Here is a 17634-nt window from a genome sequence, read left to right on the forward strand (position 1 = left end):
TAGGCTTTTCTCTGTTCAAATATTTTCGATAAAATTGTCATTAAATATGCTTCAAAACCACAACTTTTATTTTTGCCAAGTTTAAGCTAAAAGTGGCATCTCTTATTTGAATTTGTCATATTTGTTGCAAATATTTTTCCCAGTTTCTTTTTTTTTTAATTTATTTTATTTTTGACTGCGTTGGATCTTCGTTGATGGGCGCGGGCTTTCTCCAGTTGCGGCGAGCAGGGTCTACTCATCGTTGCGGTGCGCGGGCTTCTCACCGCGGTGGCTTCTCTTGTTGCGGAGCACAGGCTCTAGGCGTGCGGGCTTCAGTAGTTGTAGCATGTGGGCTCAGTAGTTGTGGCTCACTGGCTTAGTTGCTCCGTGGCATATGGAATCTTCCTGGACCAGGGCTCCAACCCATGTCCCCTGCATGGCAGGTGGATTCTTAACCACTGCGCCACCAGAGAAGCCCTCACAGTTTCTTGACTGCCTTTTTATTGTGTTTATGATATTCTGAATTTTTATGTGATCAGATCTAGAAATCTTTTTCTTCCATCTGCCCTATCCCCTCTAAAAACTTGTTGCCATGGGGATAAGGGTGATAGGGTGTAAAGTAACATAGAAGAGGAACAGTGTTAGGGAGCACAGGATCCTAGTTGAGATCAGCCATGTAAAGAGTATTGGCCTGCATCCATTCAACAGGCATTATTGGTAACTGCTTATCACTATTTGTGTGTCCTTAGGGGTACCGAGATGAACCAAGCATGATTCTCTCTCCAGTAGGGAGATAAGATGAGCATGACCAGTGACTCGAGAGGCATCGTATTCCAAGCCATCACAGAGGAGGAAACATGGCTCCAGTTCAGGGAGGGGCAGGCAAGGAAGGCTTCCTGGAGGAGAGGGCATTTCAGTTGGACCTGGACGACTGGGAAGGCATGTGGCATGTGGATATGAGGAAAAGAAAAGATAGAACTAACTGCAGGAATTGCTAAGGGTAGAAGTTGTCACATTCCTGCCGGGTTGGTGGGGGGTGGGGGCAAGAAGACCTAGGCGAACAGACCCTCCTCCTTAGAGTAGTGGGCAAATACAGGCCGTCTCCAGCTCACAAAGGAAGAGGTGTGTTAAAACAGGTCATCACCTGGGACTTCCCTGGTGGTCCAGTGGTTAAGACTTTGCCTTCCAATGCAGGAGGTGCAGGTTCGATCCCTGGTCGGGGAGCTGAGATCCCACATGCCTCATGGCCAAATAACCAAAACACATAAACAGCAGCAGTATTGTAGCAGATGCAAAAAAGACTTTAAAAAATGGTCCACATCAAAAAAAAAATCTTAAAAAAGAAAAAAAAACAGGTCATCTTCTGATGAAGGTTTGGAATTCCAAATTGACCTATCCATTTAATCCACATCATATTTGCAACATTAACCAGTAGAATACTGTTTGATAGTGATGTCAATCAAAGTAGAAACAGATTGAAAGATCTTTCTTGAAGACGGGTCCTTGACGTAATACAGTTTAAATTAGAATAAGATGAGGCAGGAATTTGTAACTTTTGGGACTCTGGAGGAGGCCTCTGGACACTCTCCAGGCGTTTATGCAATGAGGTCAGCATATCAAGTGCTTTGGCCAGTGACAGGTTCATTATAGGGCCCGACCTAATTGTCAGGGCCCTTTCGCCTTTACTCAAAATAACTCTTTCTTTTTCTGGGGAGCTGTTCCCACTCTTGAGTCCAGTCGAGTTCTGTGGGGATGGGGCTGTGACTCACTGACCAACCCCAGGGTCGCAGTGATTGGTCCAAGGGGCGAGCCCTTAACCTGAATCAGAATGCTCCCCTGAGAAGCCCTGAATGGGCACGGAGAGAACGCTCGTTCCTTTCTGGTTTTGGAGCTATGGGGATCAGCCATCTACCAGGCCATTTGAAGGCATCAAGATAATGAAGGCTGAGAGAAGCAGAAACAAAAGGATTTAAGAATCCAATCCCTCCACTGAGCTGTCCTACTTCCTGAAGCCTTCCTTCCCTTCTGACACTGCCCTAGTGTCCTGCCTAGGAGTCCTCCTTTTTGGTTTAAGCTAATTTGAGTTGGCTTCCTGTCACTTTCAATCAGAAGAATCCTGTCTGACACAAGGAGGAGTTAAAGTCTGATTCTTACATTTAATTTCACTGCAAAGTTTAATGTTTTTCATTTCTTCAGTATATGTGCATCAGTAGCAATATTCCAGCTTTTTAAAAATTATATAGTAATTTTTAGAGTAATGCACGTTCATTGCAGAGACTTAGATTATACCGATAAGCAAAAAGAAAAGGAAATCCAGCCACTACCCTATCCCTAGAGACAGCCACTCTTAACATATTGGGATTCCCCACCCCCTCTCTGACTTTTTGCTATCATCTGTGTATCTATTTATCTATGTATGTATTTATCTTTGATCTGTTTTATCTGTCTCTTTGATCTGTCATCTATCTATCTATCTATCTAAAACAGTAACAGCCAAGACAGCACTTATTATGCACCACGAACGGTCTAATTTTCCACATAATAACTCACTTTTCACAACAACCCTATGACATAGGTATTATTATCTCCAGTTTATAGATGAGAAAACTGAAGCTTAGAAAAGCACAGAAAGGTTAGAAAACAGAGGCTCAGAGGGGTTAGCTATCTAACCCCAGGACTTAAAACTGGCAAATGGTGAGGACCTGGGATTTGAACCTAGGTTGTTTTGCTCCCGAATCTATATTCTTGGCCACCACAATATACTGACTTTATCTATAGTTAGAGTCACACAGTAATACTATTCTGCATCCTGAGTTACTTACTTATCAAGATATCACAAGATTCTTTCTGTGTGTGGATATCTACATCGACTTTCAGAGCTGCCCAGTATCCCATAACAAAAATGCACCAAACTTTATTGAACCAGACTCAGACTGATGAGCATTGAGCTTGTTTCCGAATTTTCACTATTATAAAAACATCTCACTGCAAGGACATATTTAAAAACTGTCTTGATATCATAAGACAAAACCTTTAAATTATTCCCTTAGGTCAGGTTCCCAGAAGTGGAGTTGCTAGGCTGGTGGGTTTGCAAATGGTTTTATCGTTTTGACATCTGCAACCACCTGTTTTTTAGTTTAGCTTGTTTTTTTTTAACAATTAAAAAATTGAGATGGGGCTTCCCTGGTGGCGCAGTGGTTGAGAGTCTGCCTGCCAATGCAGGGGACACGGGTTCGAGCCCTGGTCTGGGAAGATCCCACATGCCGCGGAGCAACTAGGCCCGTGAGCCACAGTTACTGAGCCTGCGTGCCTGGAGCCTGTGCTCCGCAACAAGAGAGGCCGCGATAGTGAGAGGCCCGCGCACCGCGATGAAGAGTGGCCCCCGCTTGCCGCAACTAGAGAAAGCCCTCGCACAGAAACGAAGACCCAACACAGCCATAAATAAATAAAATAAATAAATAAATAAAATTTTTTAAAAATTGAGATGAAATTCACTTAACATAAAAGTCACCATTTCAAAGTGTGCAGTTCAGTGGTTTTTAATTTATTCACCACATTGTACAACCATCACCACTCTCTGATTTCAGAACATTTTCATCATCCCCCCAAAGAAACTCCATACTCATTAGCAGTTACTCCTCACCCCTCTTCTTCCCAGCCCCTGGCAACTTCTGATCTACTTTCTGTCTCTATGAATTTGCCTTTTCTGAACAACACAAATTAATGCAATCATACAATATGTGACCTTTTGTGTCTGGTTTTGTTCACTTAGTGTGTTCTCAAGGTTCATCCATGTTGCAGCATGTATCAGAACTTTTTTCCTTTTTATGGCCAAATAATGTTCCACTGTATGGCTAGACCACATTTTGTTTATCCATCCAACAGCTGATGGACATTTGGGTGGTTTCCACCTTTAATCCTTTATGAAGAATCCTGTTATGAACTTCTTTATTTAGTTCTTTATGTTACGAAGAAAAGAGAGAGGAGAGCTTTTCCTGAGATGAGGCAGAAAGAAGATGATAGAAAAATTTGTGGGGGAGGGCTCGCCAATTTATTTAAGTGGTAAAATATAGAAATAAAGGCGTTTGGAGGTGGGGGCATCTGTGGGGAAGGGATCAGCTCTCCCTGTGCTTTTGGACAATGCCTGCATAAGCCAAAATTAGAATTCCTACAAGCTTTTTGTTATTGAGGACAACCCAGATTTAGTACAAGAAACAAGGGACTGCTGAAGGACTCTAACTTTTTAAATTTTAGAATGTATTTTTCTAGGCATCTCTCAGTTGTTTTTGTTTCAGGTTTCTGAGTTTTTATGGTTAGGTCATAAATAGCATGCATACCTTTCGTTTAGAAACTGACTTACTGGCCTTGATTACTATCAAGGCCTGTTCTCATTTACACACCTCTGCCTTTGCCAGGTAGGTCTCTCACTGCAACCAAAACCATGCACCTGGTGTCTAAGGTGAAATCTAAGAGCTAAGTTCCTGGCCAGAGCCCTGAAGGTCATTCTGACCTCACACTCTGGACAGAGTCCAGACAGGTCTCCTCTGTGGGCAATGCCTTTACACATCATGTAGTTCTGTTGTATTTTTTCCTGGCTGTGCCGTGTATATTTTAAAATATTTAATCTAATTTTTCTTCTCCCCTTTCTTTTTCCTGTACTGTTTTATAGGGTATGCTGATAGCTGTCATATACAATTTAGTCTATATAGTATAGGAAATTGAGATAGATCATGACCCAGGAGAAAAGGAGTTGCTGCTGCTGTAATTGATAAGCGTCCTGGTTGACCCCTCTTGCGGAAGGGTGAGCAGATTTTCAGTTGTATAAGGGATGGTCATTGCATGTCAGGCAGGCACACTGTTATGTTTTAGAAGTATGGGAAAGGTATTAGAAGGCAGAAGGAGTGGATTATAGTGGACATTTGGTTTTGGTCATCCAGCTTCTAAATTTGGAAACACTTCTACCACACAAGGCAGAGATCCCTTCCTGCATCTCCCATTACAGACCCTGAAAATGCCACATGTTTGCTTTCCAGCCTCCCTTGCAGCTAGGCCTGGGCTCATAAGCTAGGTTCTGCCGGTGAGAAGCATCTGTGCCAGGACTCAGAGATGACAGGCAGCAGGGACTGTGTGGGTTCATTCTTTGAGGGTGGCAGCTGCAGGGGCAGCTCATCCAGTGTCCTAAGCAGGATGGGGTTCAGTGGTGTTGTGGTGTCAGCAGTTCACGCAGTGGAGTCCACAGGGACCAGTTCTGAGATCTGATCTTGACATTGATACTGGCCATACCACTTTAGAGCACCAATTACCACCCTTCCCCTTCCTGCCTGGGGTATTCTGTGTGTGTGTGTGTGTGTGTGTGTGTGTGTGTGTGTGTGTGTAGCAGGAAGAGGACAGGGGAGAGACATTTCCTCCCTTTATTCACAACTGTCTGCTTGGCATTAAATGATGGGATGGAAGTTAAAGCCTCCGAGGCATGAGGCTTATTTTCAGAAAATGTTCGATCGGAGCCTCAGGCTTGGCACTGGGTGGTAATGAGCAGTTCTGAAAGACAACAGGAATGATGGACCCGTTTCTCAAAGTGCAAGTGAGAAGTGGATGGAGTTCCAGGTGGGGTAGAGGGTTTCAGCCCAGGCCAGAAACCCATCAAGCACTGAGGGGTTTTCTTTGGGGCTCCAGGGCAGGACAGATGACCGAATGGTTCCCTTGGTCAGTGTGAGGAAGCATGGTTGCAACTGCTGCTGGGCACAACTGGGCACAATATGATTCATATCGTCATCAATGGAGGAACAGAGATGCCAAAAATGTGAGGTTGCCTAGGAGCCACCTAGCTGAGGGGTGGGATGCATAACTCTGGAAATGCATTGGGGTGGGTACTGCTGATGGGGGCTGAAAGAGGGTATTCCCTTGCTCCTGCCCCATCCCACTACTCCACCCTCTCAGGAAGGAGAAGCATTGTTCCCTCAGGCTGGAGGGGGCCAGGGTAACACTGAACACTACTAAAGAAAATCATGCATAACAGCTGTGCTGAGACCACCGACCAGCAGAGGCTGACGTCCAGACCGAGGTTGGGGATCTCTCCTTAGCCCCAGTGTGCTGCCCCCTTGGTCTGTCTTGCTTGTGGGGCTCTAGGGGAGAGTGAGGTCTCCGAGAGTTCAGGCAGGCAGAGGAGGGGTGGGGAAGTTCAGAACTTGGACCTCTGGTTACAATTATGATCAAATATATGAATTCTCTGCTATGGACTGAATTGTGTCCTCCCCCAAATTCCTATGTTGAAGCTCTAACCCCCAATGTGATGGTATCAGGAGATGGGACCTTTGGAAGATATTTAGGTTTAGATGAGGTCATGAGGGGCCCCCATGATGGGATTAGTGCCCTTATAAAAAGAAGAGACATCGGGGCTTGCTCTATCACGTGAGGACACCGCAAGAAGGCGGCTGTTTGCAAGCCAGGAAGAGAACTCTCACCAGGAACCGAATCTGTGGGCACCTTGATCTTGGATTTCCTGGGATCCAGAATTGTGAGAAATAAATGTCTGCTGTTTAAGCCACCCAGTCGATGGTATTTTGTCACTGCAGCCTGAGGAGACTATGACAATTGCATATTCACCCCAGATAGGCTATTTTAATAACTGGATTTGATTACAGAAATCATTTGAATGGACTAACATTCAAACAAGAATGGCACAGAAGACATCTACTGTGGCTGTTTGCAGTGCTCAGGAACCAGAAATGTCTACACCATTTTTAAAAATAAATTTTCACGTTCAGATATAGCTGTGTGAGACTCCTCTGACTGGTTTACATGTGTCCCTAATGTTAGACCTCAGAGCCAAAGAACAATCTCTTCATCTTCCCCACACCTAGTTCTCCTTGTTTGCAGCTCCCACACCCACCCAGTTGCCCAAACTTGAAACTGGCCCCATCCTTGGCTCCTCCCTTGGCACACCCATCAGTTATCAAGCCATACTCCTTCCTCTTAAATAGGTCTGGACTACGACCACCTACCTTGTCTTCACTGCCACCATTCCTCCCCGGACCTCTGCCACTGCGTCCCAACAAGTCTTCTTTTCTGGCTCTTCCTCTGTTTCGGACAATGATGTTGGAAGCCCTGGGGCAGCCTAAGGAGAAAGTCTGGTGCCTTCCTCAACCACGAGAGGAATCTGGAGGCGTAGGGACTAACTAGCAAGGATAAAAGGGTGGCCATAGAAGAAGAATGACCTGTATAATTTGGGGTTGGGGAATGGTGGGGATCTGGAGTTTCCAGAAAAGAGGTTAAGTTTGTTATCAGTCTGTTCTTATTCAAATGATTCATGTATGTAATGGATGAGTGCTGACCATGTTAGGAGCTGTCAGTGATGTTCTTCAGGATGGTGGGTCAGTTTTGCTTAAGTGACATAATTGCACTTGTTCTTGTGTGCTGGGTCTTGAGCAGTGTTAACTCCTCATATGTCAGCCCTTCAGTAGATCTGAAGTCAAGCAATCTGTAGGGGAGGCTGCTAATTGTGCCCTAATAATCATTTCCCTGTCTTCAATAATAAAACTCCTGAATTTTGGTTGGGTAGAGTGCCATCCAGAGTAAAGACTGCATTCTTTCACCCCTTTTCAGCTAGATGCACCCCTATGATCAAGTTCTGGCTAACTGTGTGTTAATCAAGTAGTCTATGGAACTTTCAGGAATTATCTTTAAAGGGAAGGGGCATTCTTTTTTTGTCCCTTTTCCTCTTTTGTTCTGGCTGAAACATGAATGTGATGGCTGGAGCTGGATCAGCCATTCTGGAGTATGAGGTGAAGGTGTACGTTGAAGATTGGAGGGGCGTAGGTCCCAATGATCATGGAGTCACTGTACCAGCTCTGCACTCCTGTGTTTATGTGAGAAATAAACTTCAACTTTGCTCCAACCACCTTTACTTTGGCTTTTGGATTCAGAATTTGATAACTGATACTGGGATGCTGCAAATAACATCTAAAACGTAGTACTGGCTTAGTAGAATTGGTAGGCAGTGGATGTCAAGAATAGATATTGTCTTTTATATAATGGCTACACATTTGATGAAATTGGATGGACCACATGCTGACAGAGGTCACGGCAATAGAAGAAATGGTGGGAGAGTGATAAAAGTGTGAATGTTGCTCCTTGTTGCTTTTCACAAAGTCATATAAAAGTGAGATGAACTGGGGCTAGAGCCAGACAGACTGCAGCAGAGATGGAAGGCAATCCTGCTTTACCAAGGGAGGCACTGTCTCTAGCCTGTAATAAAATTGATTAAAATCTTGAAGCATAGAAAATGCCAACAGCCTCTGTTCTCCAAACTGCAGCTATTAAGAGCAGTGGCCTTGAAGTGGCAGCCTTAGCAGGAGACAAGGCTGGGGCACCAAGCCATTTTCAAGACTTCTCTGCCAGAAAATGCAAACGAGTAGCTCCAAAGATCAGACTGTGGGTGTTGCCTTCCCACCCAAACTTCTTGGTCAGGTGGCCCCAAAGTTTTTACCTTCAAGTTGAGAAGAAGCACAGGCAGAGCACAGAACACTGGTCTAGACCAGATCTTCGGCTGTGGGTACTTGGTGGAATTCTATTGGCAGAGAAACCACAACCCTGGGCACCCCCCAAACTGCCCCAGGAGTAAGCAGGGCTACAAAAGCTCTGTAGCCCCACCTTGGATGTGGCCAGGGAGGTCAGTGGACAAGGAGTCCCTCCCAGAGTGGGACTGGGCTGTTAGGTGACCATCCAAGGGACTCGATGGCCGGCCAGAGGTGTCTTCATTATTCCTGCAGTGGGCTTGGGTAACCCCTTGCAGCAGTGTTTCCTGTTCTCTCCTCTTATGAATGAGTTTTCAATGGCCGTTTTCCTGTTTCTACTTCACGACTGTTTATGGGCTATGTTGGGAGAAAATAACTTGAGTGAGTTTATAGGTCATTAGACCACAAGAAGCCACGCAGAGCTGACAGAGAAGACCACAGATCACTCAAATGTGATTTTGGCTTTAGATCCATGCCATGCCTGGATGGAGCTTAAGTTGTCTACCTCAGGGACAACGTGAGGCAAGAAAGGTGACACCAAAGGGTTGAGCTATGGCAGAGACCACTAATTGTCCCTCAAACCCATTCTTTCCTTGTTTCTCAGAAACAGAACTCCTGAATTTTTATTTTATTTTATTTTTTTAGAGCTCTCTTTTTTTTTTTTGACCACACCATGCAGCTTGTGGGATCTTAGTTCCCCAACCAGGGATCGAATCCAGGCCTTCGGCAGTGAAAGCGTTGAGTCCTAAGCACTGGACCACCAGGGAATTCCCAGAACTCCTGAATTTTAGTTAGGCACATGGCTTCTTGGAATAAAAACTATCTTTCTCAGACTCCCTTGCGGTAGGTATGGCCCTGTAAGTTTGGATTGATGAGATGTACAACATTCACATGACACGCCCTAAGGGAAGGGTCTTGCTTTTCTCCTCCCCTCTCCTCCATTCTGCCTGCTAGAACGTGAACACGACTGGAGCTGCCATCGCGGACCTGAATGTACAAGCTGCATACTGGGAATGGCCAAGTAACAAGTCAGAAGGAACCTGAGACCCTAGGGATTATGCAGCCACCTGGCAGCCCTGCATGGGAGAGGGTAAAGAAACTTCTACTTTGTGTAAGCTACTGTTGTCATGACAGCTGAATCTAATTCTGATCTAGAACTTGCCACACAAGGTCAAGGCTGTCCATGCTCATCCTTCACCAGAGGGAAGGTGAAGATGGCAGAGAGTACTCTCCTCCAAGAAAGTCAACATTTACTTAAAAAAAAAAAAAAGCAAACAAAATGAGAAAACATTTCCAGAAATCAAGACATCAGAATAAAAATGTCAACACACAATAACAGTGTTGCATAGCTTGAATGTCTTTATATTGATCAAATTGTTTTTCAGTAGAGTCACTGAAAGAACAGGTCAGAATGAAAAACACTCCAAATTTACAGACAAAATATTGCTAATCAATTAAGATACTTTTCAAAACTACATGACAACACAAATCCCTTGGTTGCTCCACACGGAACGTGAGTTACAGAGATGCCAGACAGCCCAGCCATCGGACTCCCTCCCTGCTTGGTTTCCCAGGCTGAGGTCAGAGTCTTTGCCAGGGTCTGAGGGACCAGCTCTTGGAGACAAGTTCCAGAAACGAGATACATCTCTCTCCAGTAGCTTACTGGAGGTTTTGGTTTAGGATTAACCTTGACTCTCTGGAACAGACTCCCAGGATGGCAGATGTTGAAAAAACCCAGAGAGCTCATCCCCTCGAGCCCAAACTCCCCCTTTTACTTAGAAGGAAAGTGAGGGCTGAGGGCGACACATCTTGTCTAAGTCTAATCTAGACCCACGTCCTGCCTCTGCCCACCCTTTCCCATTGACGCTGCCTCTTCGTTGCCTCCGGTTCTATGGTAACTTCTACGAGGAACAAAAAAACATCAACCAGCAACTTTGCAGCAACAGCATCTACGCTAATCTCAAAGCAAACTGAAGTCTAAATTACTGTGGTAGGAACTAAAGACCAGCCCAAGTTTGTGATCCAACGCTCCCCGCTCCTCCCCCAACCAAATTGAGTTGGATCTCTTGTTCTGGAAAATCAAAACACCTAGTGCAGGTTCTGTGGAGTGACACCAGGAGGGATCTCCCATTTTATGTCTGCACATCGACGAGTCTAATTAGATCTTCCGAGAGTGCCAGAACACAGGATGTAAATGTCTTCTCCATTCATACCCCAATTTCCCAGGCAAAATATTTATCCTGATTTTGATGAAGTTCTTCACTTAGGGCTAAAACGGGCTTCTTAGGTATAATTGCTTAAGTGTATAAGGTGATGAAGCAGGAATCTTGAACTCCACAAATTAATCAGTAGCATCTGTAGTATCTACTTGCATATTTTATTCCTTTCGATAACTCTCCTGTCTTGTTCTTCCCCAGGATTTCATGGATTTTGTTCCCGGTAACATCTGCTGAGTCTGAACTACTGGCCTGCACAGTGGCAGAAAAAGGCCGGTTGCAACCTTCGGTGAGCTTTTTGGAAATTGATGTAAAATAATGGCAGCATTTCCTCAACCATATGAAACAATTTGTTTCTTAAAAATATAATAAAACATAAATCTCCAAACTCATTTAGACTTCACAAGCTTTTTACACACAGGGTGATGATGCCTTTTTATCAAAAGGCAATGATTTGCTCAATATCCTGATAGCATTTAAATTTACTTCAGCTTTCCCTCTTTTTTGGTGCCTGGCTGATCGAATTTTCTGAGTCCAGAAGTCCTTGTATGATACTCCTTTGTGCCCTTGGTTCTCTTGAGAAGAAAAGCGATTTTGTCTTACAAAACCCCGGCTGATTCTACTTCTGTTTCATGGATTTGGGGGCTAGTCATTGATAAATTAACTTTTCAGAGTAATTCAGCCAGAGCAGTGTCAGATTCCAGCTGATGAAAACTTTAATAGCATCATCTTATTCAATCCTCATATTCAACCCAAAGTCCTCAGTATTATTTATTTCTCCTATTTTACAGATGAGAAAATGGAGGTAAAGCTCATAAGTGACTAGGCCTAGGGCTAGCTGTTGAGTGGAATCAGAAACCAAATCCTGTATCCCTTAGCTCCAAACTCTGCTGCTACACTCTGCTAGCCTGGCATTATGCTGACAAGGATGGGGCTTCGGTGTCTCCTGTCGCACAGTATGGCTCACGACACGGCACGCAACACCTTCCTCCACTCCGGCCATTTAACAGTAAAACATCGGTGGGGAAAAGATGTAAAGAATGCGGTAAATATGCTCGGTCTGGAGACAACCTTTAGAAACCTGGCCCCTACCGTAAAGGTCTTTACCCAGTTTGTGATCAGGAAACTACTCAACTAGTCCAGTTTGCTACACATCAAAATGGCCTCATTTCAGTGCACTATAACATGAAACCATCCTTTTTCTACAAATCCCATTAAGAAATTGGATACTTAGCTGTTTCTTCTGGATACATAAAACCACTATTTCAAAATACCACTTTAGAATGTTTACGTAATTTATTTTCCTTAAATAATAATTTGCTACAATCCTGTCACAAATTTAAAAAAAAATTAACATAGTATTAACAAAGGCAGAATTCTTTAGGACAATCAAAATCATGGTGTACTTAGAATAAATTAACATCAAATTGTGTTTATATTCAGATAGTCTGATCCTCTCCTTTGAAATGAAACGAAGACCATTGTAACTAAGAGTGAATGCACACATTTGTTCTTCTATACAGAGACTCATTCTTTATATAAACTCAACTGTAATTTGAATCAAGTTAGGAATCCCGAGAAACACTCACCCGTGGGAGCACACACAACCCACAGACACACACACACCTCCACAGGCAACCCTCTAGAAGCTGGGTTTCCCATGGCTCAACGACTCGATCTTTTCTCAGAAGGGCCAAAGATTCTGAATATATGTAGGTGATATCCCATCTCCCCTCAGGAAAATTGTAATGTTTCAAGTGTAATAGCTCGAAGTAGCAGCAATCCATGTCTTAGATTCAGTAGTGGATGATTCCAGTCCTGGGTGCTGAGTGTACAGCAAGAGGAAGGCAGAGGCAAGAGGCACCTGCTCCAAAAACGAACACGTGGGACAACACTGGGAGTCCTTGTTCTCAGAGTCTCAACTGAAAACTCACCCGAAACCTGCACTGCCCGATTCAGGCACTGGTGTGAACCTGAGGAGGGTCACTAGTGCAGGGAGAAGGCAGGGCATTTGGACACGATTCTCAGAAACGTCAATATTGGAAGTGGCAGGGAGATGGGACCAAGGAAGGGAGGGCAGAAAAGGCACCGCTTGCCCCTCGGCCTGACACCCCACCCGCTGCCGTTCAGTACATTCATGGGGTTTCTCATTAGCATCAGGGCAGGTGAACACTGACTGTTCCAGCTCCGCCCAGACACACGGAAAGCTCAGCTCTTAGTCCTATACACGTATACACACAACTCATCCAAGCAACTCTCAACAGCCACACCATCTCGTTTCTGGGAGGTCAACAGGGCTGCTGGTATCCCCTCTCAATTGCCCAAGGATGGTTTACAGGAATATGGAGACGGAGAAGGAGGGAGGCATTAGGACAGGCCCCAAACTGAGATCCCCTTCTGCTTATTTCTCTCCGGAGGAGGTGCGGGCCTAAATGATGCTATAACCGCATGCGTTATCTACACAGTTCCTATGTACACGATACCTTTTTCTTTTAATAGATATTTAAAGTGCCTGGGTTCAAATATGCTCATTCCTTTCCCACAGCCTACAAATTCCTCTTGCTGCTTCCAGAGAGAAGGAGGACGCCCTTGGGAAAGAGGAATGAACGTCTTCACAGTCGTCTTAACTGGGATCCAGCATTTGGACTAAGCCTTCTTCATAAACACGAAGAATCGCTTCACACACAAACTTATACTGGCTCTGGAAAGGAAAAGAAAGCCGTCAAGCTGGCCAGCAGCTCCACAAATGCTGCATCAGACCACAGACACAGTTATTCTTTCACCTCACTCGTAAACACCCTGAGCTCCAGCTCCGGCCGAGCCAGGCCCTGGGCTACATCAGGGACACGGTATGGAGAAGACACACCTACCTGTGAGCTCACTAGGTGATGAGGGATGGGCAATGTGGCATGGAAACACGGCAGAGGGAGGGACCAGCAGTCTCGGGGAGTCAGGGAGGGACACAGGTTGCTGCAGGGTGGCCGTTCCAATGTACACACCAGTGTACGTTGAAATGAAAGGACGGCCCATTCAGAGGAGCATAGCCAGGGCTCACGTTCCCGGCCCAGGACAGCTGGCGGTAGCGGGGCTGGTAGGGAGGTGGCACGGGTGGGCTGGGACCTGGCAGCGGAAGGCCTTGCACTGAGATAAGGAGCCTGGATCTTGTCTTCCAAAGGAAAGCCACCGAAAGCCGCTCTACAGGGTAAGGTTCTTTATATTATCAAACACCTAAGAGACTTATTTTACTGATGTGTCCTGGGTGACAGGAAAGCATTCAGACTGAGCTGCACCAGCTAGGAAAATGTGCCCAGAAGATGCACTTTAAACATTCTTTAACGAGCAATGAGGTCTTCCATACCACAAAACAGGGCAGAGAACCTGATTTTTTTTTTTCTTAACCAGGTTTCCTGGGTGCACATGAATTTAAAACAAGAGCTCACCATTGTTAGAGAAATCTTATGAGCTTGGTCCATGAGTCCGTGAGGACACAGAGCTGAGGGCAAGTCCCACTCCCTTCTTTGCTAACTTCTCCTCATCCATCGGGGGGTGTGGCCTCGGAGGCCATTCCTCCAGAAAGCCTTGACTTTCCAAAGTCAGCTTTTGATACTCTTCCCGAGTTCTTAGACTCCCTTTGGACTTCTCCCACTGCTGCTGAGATTTATAGTCAACTGATCCAGTTCTACTAGATATAAGCTCAGGTCTCTCCTGCTTGTGCAATTATCTGTTGAATGGATGAATGAAAGAATATGGGATAGTCCTTATTTTGCAGATGGGGAAACTGAGGCTTAGAGAGAGGTTAAGGCACTATTCAAAGGTTGCCCAGTATGTGGGGGAGTGTGAATCATGAACTTTCCATGCCACCCCACTGCCCCTGTTGTAGCTCTGGGGGAAGCCACAATATTTCCTCTTGTGGACACTTGCAGTGCCAGGTACCCAGGCGTGACGTACGTGGGAGAGAGCCCAGAAGAGGAGAGAGTAGGGCCATGCGAGACATCTGCTGAGCCAAAAGGCTCACCCAGGAACAGGAGGGTGGGGTGAAACCCTCAGGTGACCTTGCTTACTTCTGATGGACAGACACATGATGGGTCAGTGGCTTGACAATGCAGAGTGCAACCAGGGCTGCTCCCTGGCCAAGCGGCTGGCAGGAAACAAACCGTGAGGCAGCAGAAGTGGAGGGTAGCGAGAGGCAGAACTCGGATGGGGTGGGTGTTGGAACCGCTCAGCCCCTGACAAGCTCTGTGACCGTGGGCAAGAGACTCGGTCCCTTGGAGCCTTGGTCTCTCGACCTGCAAAGCCCTTCGTGCAGGCCTGGCCATCGTTAGTATTTTTATTATTGCATTTCTACTCACTGATGTCTGCACCATCATGGCGCGCTGGTCTCGCATCTTCCGAACAATATCCAGTGGGTAAACGGGCAGGTTCCTCTCGATTAGGCACATGGATGTTTCCATGGTGACCAACACACCGGTTCGACCTATCCCAGCACTGGGGGGAAAGGAGCAGAGACGGGATTTGCTCAGACAGCATTTCTGCACAGCCCAGCTCAGCTCCTCGCCAGTTCCCACGTTTACTCAGATGGAGCTTTCCTCCTCTGACCTTCAAAGAACACAAAACACACACTCAAGGTGTGCCCTTGAACAGACTGGGGGCTTAAAAACCAATGGGAAGAAACCCACCTTTCCGTGCAAAGTCCACCCCCCATCTTATGCGCATCTACTGTGAGGTCAGTCAGCTGGGAACAGGGGGAAAGATGAGGGAGGGAGTTTGTTCTCCAGTTCTGCGCTGCAATCAGAAGTCTGTCCAAATCTTTTGACATTGTGAAGAAAGAAAGCAAATAGAGCTTTGTAAAAAGCATATCTTGTGGGATTTAGGTGGGCTTGATGCCTGCCAACTTTCTCCAGGCCTTTCCCAAGGAGTATGAGTATTAAAAAAATAAAGCCAACAAGCCACAGTACCTGCAGTGAACTAGGACGGGTTCACCTTCCACTCGCAGGGACCTCACGTAGTTTACAAATTCCAGGAAGTCCGAGGAGTCATCGGGAACGCCATGGTCTGGCCATGCCACGTACTGGAGATGCGTCACTGGGTGCTCCTCTCCGGTCTGCGAAGAGACGGAGTGGCCTCGCTGAGTTACCTGGACGGTGGGCAGGCGGACAGGAGGACCCTGGCCCCGCTCCGGCCTCCAGCCAGGGAGCTCCTGTCTCCGGACACTCTTCTGCCACTGGGTACCAGCCTGCCATGGCCACTGCCAACTCCTGCCCACCCGCCTTCCATACGCTCCCAAACACCCACTCTCGAGGGTTCCGCTGGGGCCACCTCCTGCCCGATGTCTCCTCCACCACTTCTGCCCACAGTGATCGCTTCCCGTTTGCTCCTATAGCACTTACTATTAGGGTCACCCACGTTGGCTCTTTTTTTTATGGTCAAAATACACGTAACAAGAAGTTTACCATGTTAAACATTATTAAGTGTACAGTTCAGTGGCATTAAGTACAATTCTTTCCAGAGCCTCTTCACCTTCCCAAGCTGAAACACTGTGCCCGTTAAACACTAACTTCGTTCCCCAGCCACGCAGCCCTGGCAACCACCACCCTCCTTTCCGTCTCTGTGAACTGACTACTCCAGGTGCGTCACACAAGAGAAGTCCCGCAGTATCTGACCTTTTGGGTCTGGCTTCTTCCACTCAGCATAATGTCTTCGAGGTTCAACCATGCGGTAGCATGTGTCAGAACTTCCTTCTTTGTAAAGGGAGCCTAGGATTCCATTGTATGAATACGCTACATTCTGCTTATCCAGTTATCTGCCGGTGGACACTTGGGCTGCTTCCACCTGTCGCCTCCTGTGACATATGCTGCTGTGGACACAGGTGCTGGCTCTCTTCCAGGTAGTCTGTACATCTACTGAAATGCCCACCAGGTGAAAACACAGACTGACCTGGAAGTAGAGCGCTACCCGGGCCCACGGTGGACGCTGATTCAGCACCTGCCTCTAACCCGTGCCCTCCCCTGGACCACTCGCCGCCCGTGCAATGCTCACCTCGGTGTTCGTGACCAGCATTTCCCGGAACACGTAAGCGATGGTGCAGTCCTCTGACTGACAGCGGATGTGAAAGCTGCCGTGTTCCATGACCTCGGGAGGATAGGGCCAGTACTGGTGGCATTTGGTCTGCAAGGGAACCAGCGGGTAGGGGTTAGGCTCGGCTGTGCGGTGGTCCTCGTGGCGGTTAACTGGGCAGACGGGTTGGATGTTTGGCCAGAGCCCTCTCACTCGCACCAGGTACTCCGAGGGCTGCTGGGAGAAGAGAGACGCAGGCGAGGCCACTCTGTGCTGCGTCTGTTTTCTGAGGGTGGGCGGGGAACCTCCCTTCCTCCTCTGGGGAGCTGGGGAGGGGTGGAGCGGTCAACCCGCCGGGGGCCAGGCCACAGCTCTCACTCCAGCTGGAGCTGGCATTTGAGCGCACAGACTTTTCTTCTTCATCACCAGGGTCCAACTGCTGGAGAAACAGGAGAGCCTCCGACATGAGGCCTCGACTTCGGAGCTACCTCTACCCGACACCCCCGTCCCTCGGCCCCTTCTCTGCTCTCAACACCCCTTTCTACCTCATCCCTCCTTCGGCGTCCACTCCTCACCCCCTTGAGGTGGAACTCCTCAAGGCACAGACGCTAAGAGCACACATCTGGGAGCCAGAGAGACGTCTGCTACGATCATTTTCTCCTCCACGGTGAGCCCTATGACCTTGAACCTGCTACTACTTAACCTCTCTGATTTTCACATTCTTCACCTGAAAGACAGGCCAGCACCTGCTTCCCAGATGGTGACAGAGGCTGGAGAGAATGGTGTGCAGTGCCAGGCTCACTGCGGGGGGCAGGTCAGCGGTGACGGTGGCCGTTATCACCACCGCTGCCGCAGGCCCCACCAGTGCTTTC

The 17634-nt window shown here is 46.9% G+C and overlaps 1 protein-coding gene across 8 annotated transcripts in view; it reads right to left on the minus strand.

The window, feature by feature from the left end:
• Nucleotides 1-9825: 9825 nt before the first annotated feature.
• Nucleotides 9826-17634, minus strand: part of PTPN3 (protein tyrosine phosphatase non-receptor type 3) — a 149121-nt gene continuing 141312 nt past the window's right edge. For all 8 annotated transcript variants that reach the window (XM_082403831.1, XM_082403836.1, XM_082403830.1 and 5 more), the window contains 4 exons: nt 16745-16873; nt 15664-15809; nt 15058-15193; nt 9826-13409 (listed from right to left, as the gene is read on the minus strand). In XM_082403831.1, the coding sequence (XP_082259957.1) occupies nt 13332-13409; nt 15058-15193; nt 15664-15809; nt 16745-16873 (489 nt within the window). In that variant the 3' untranslated portion in view covers nt 9826-13331. The remainder of the gene's footprint in view (nt 13410-15057; nt 15194-15663; nt 15810-16744; nt 16874-17634) is intronic.

The sequence above is a fragment of the Balaenoptera borealis genome, assembly GCF_965194805.1.
Source record: "Balaenoptera borealis genome assembly, chromosome: 8".
NCBI classification, from domain to species: domain Eukaryota; kingdom Metazoa; phylum Chordata; class Mammalia; order Artiodactyla; family Balaenopteridae; genus Balaenoptera; species Balaenoptera borealis.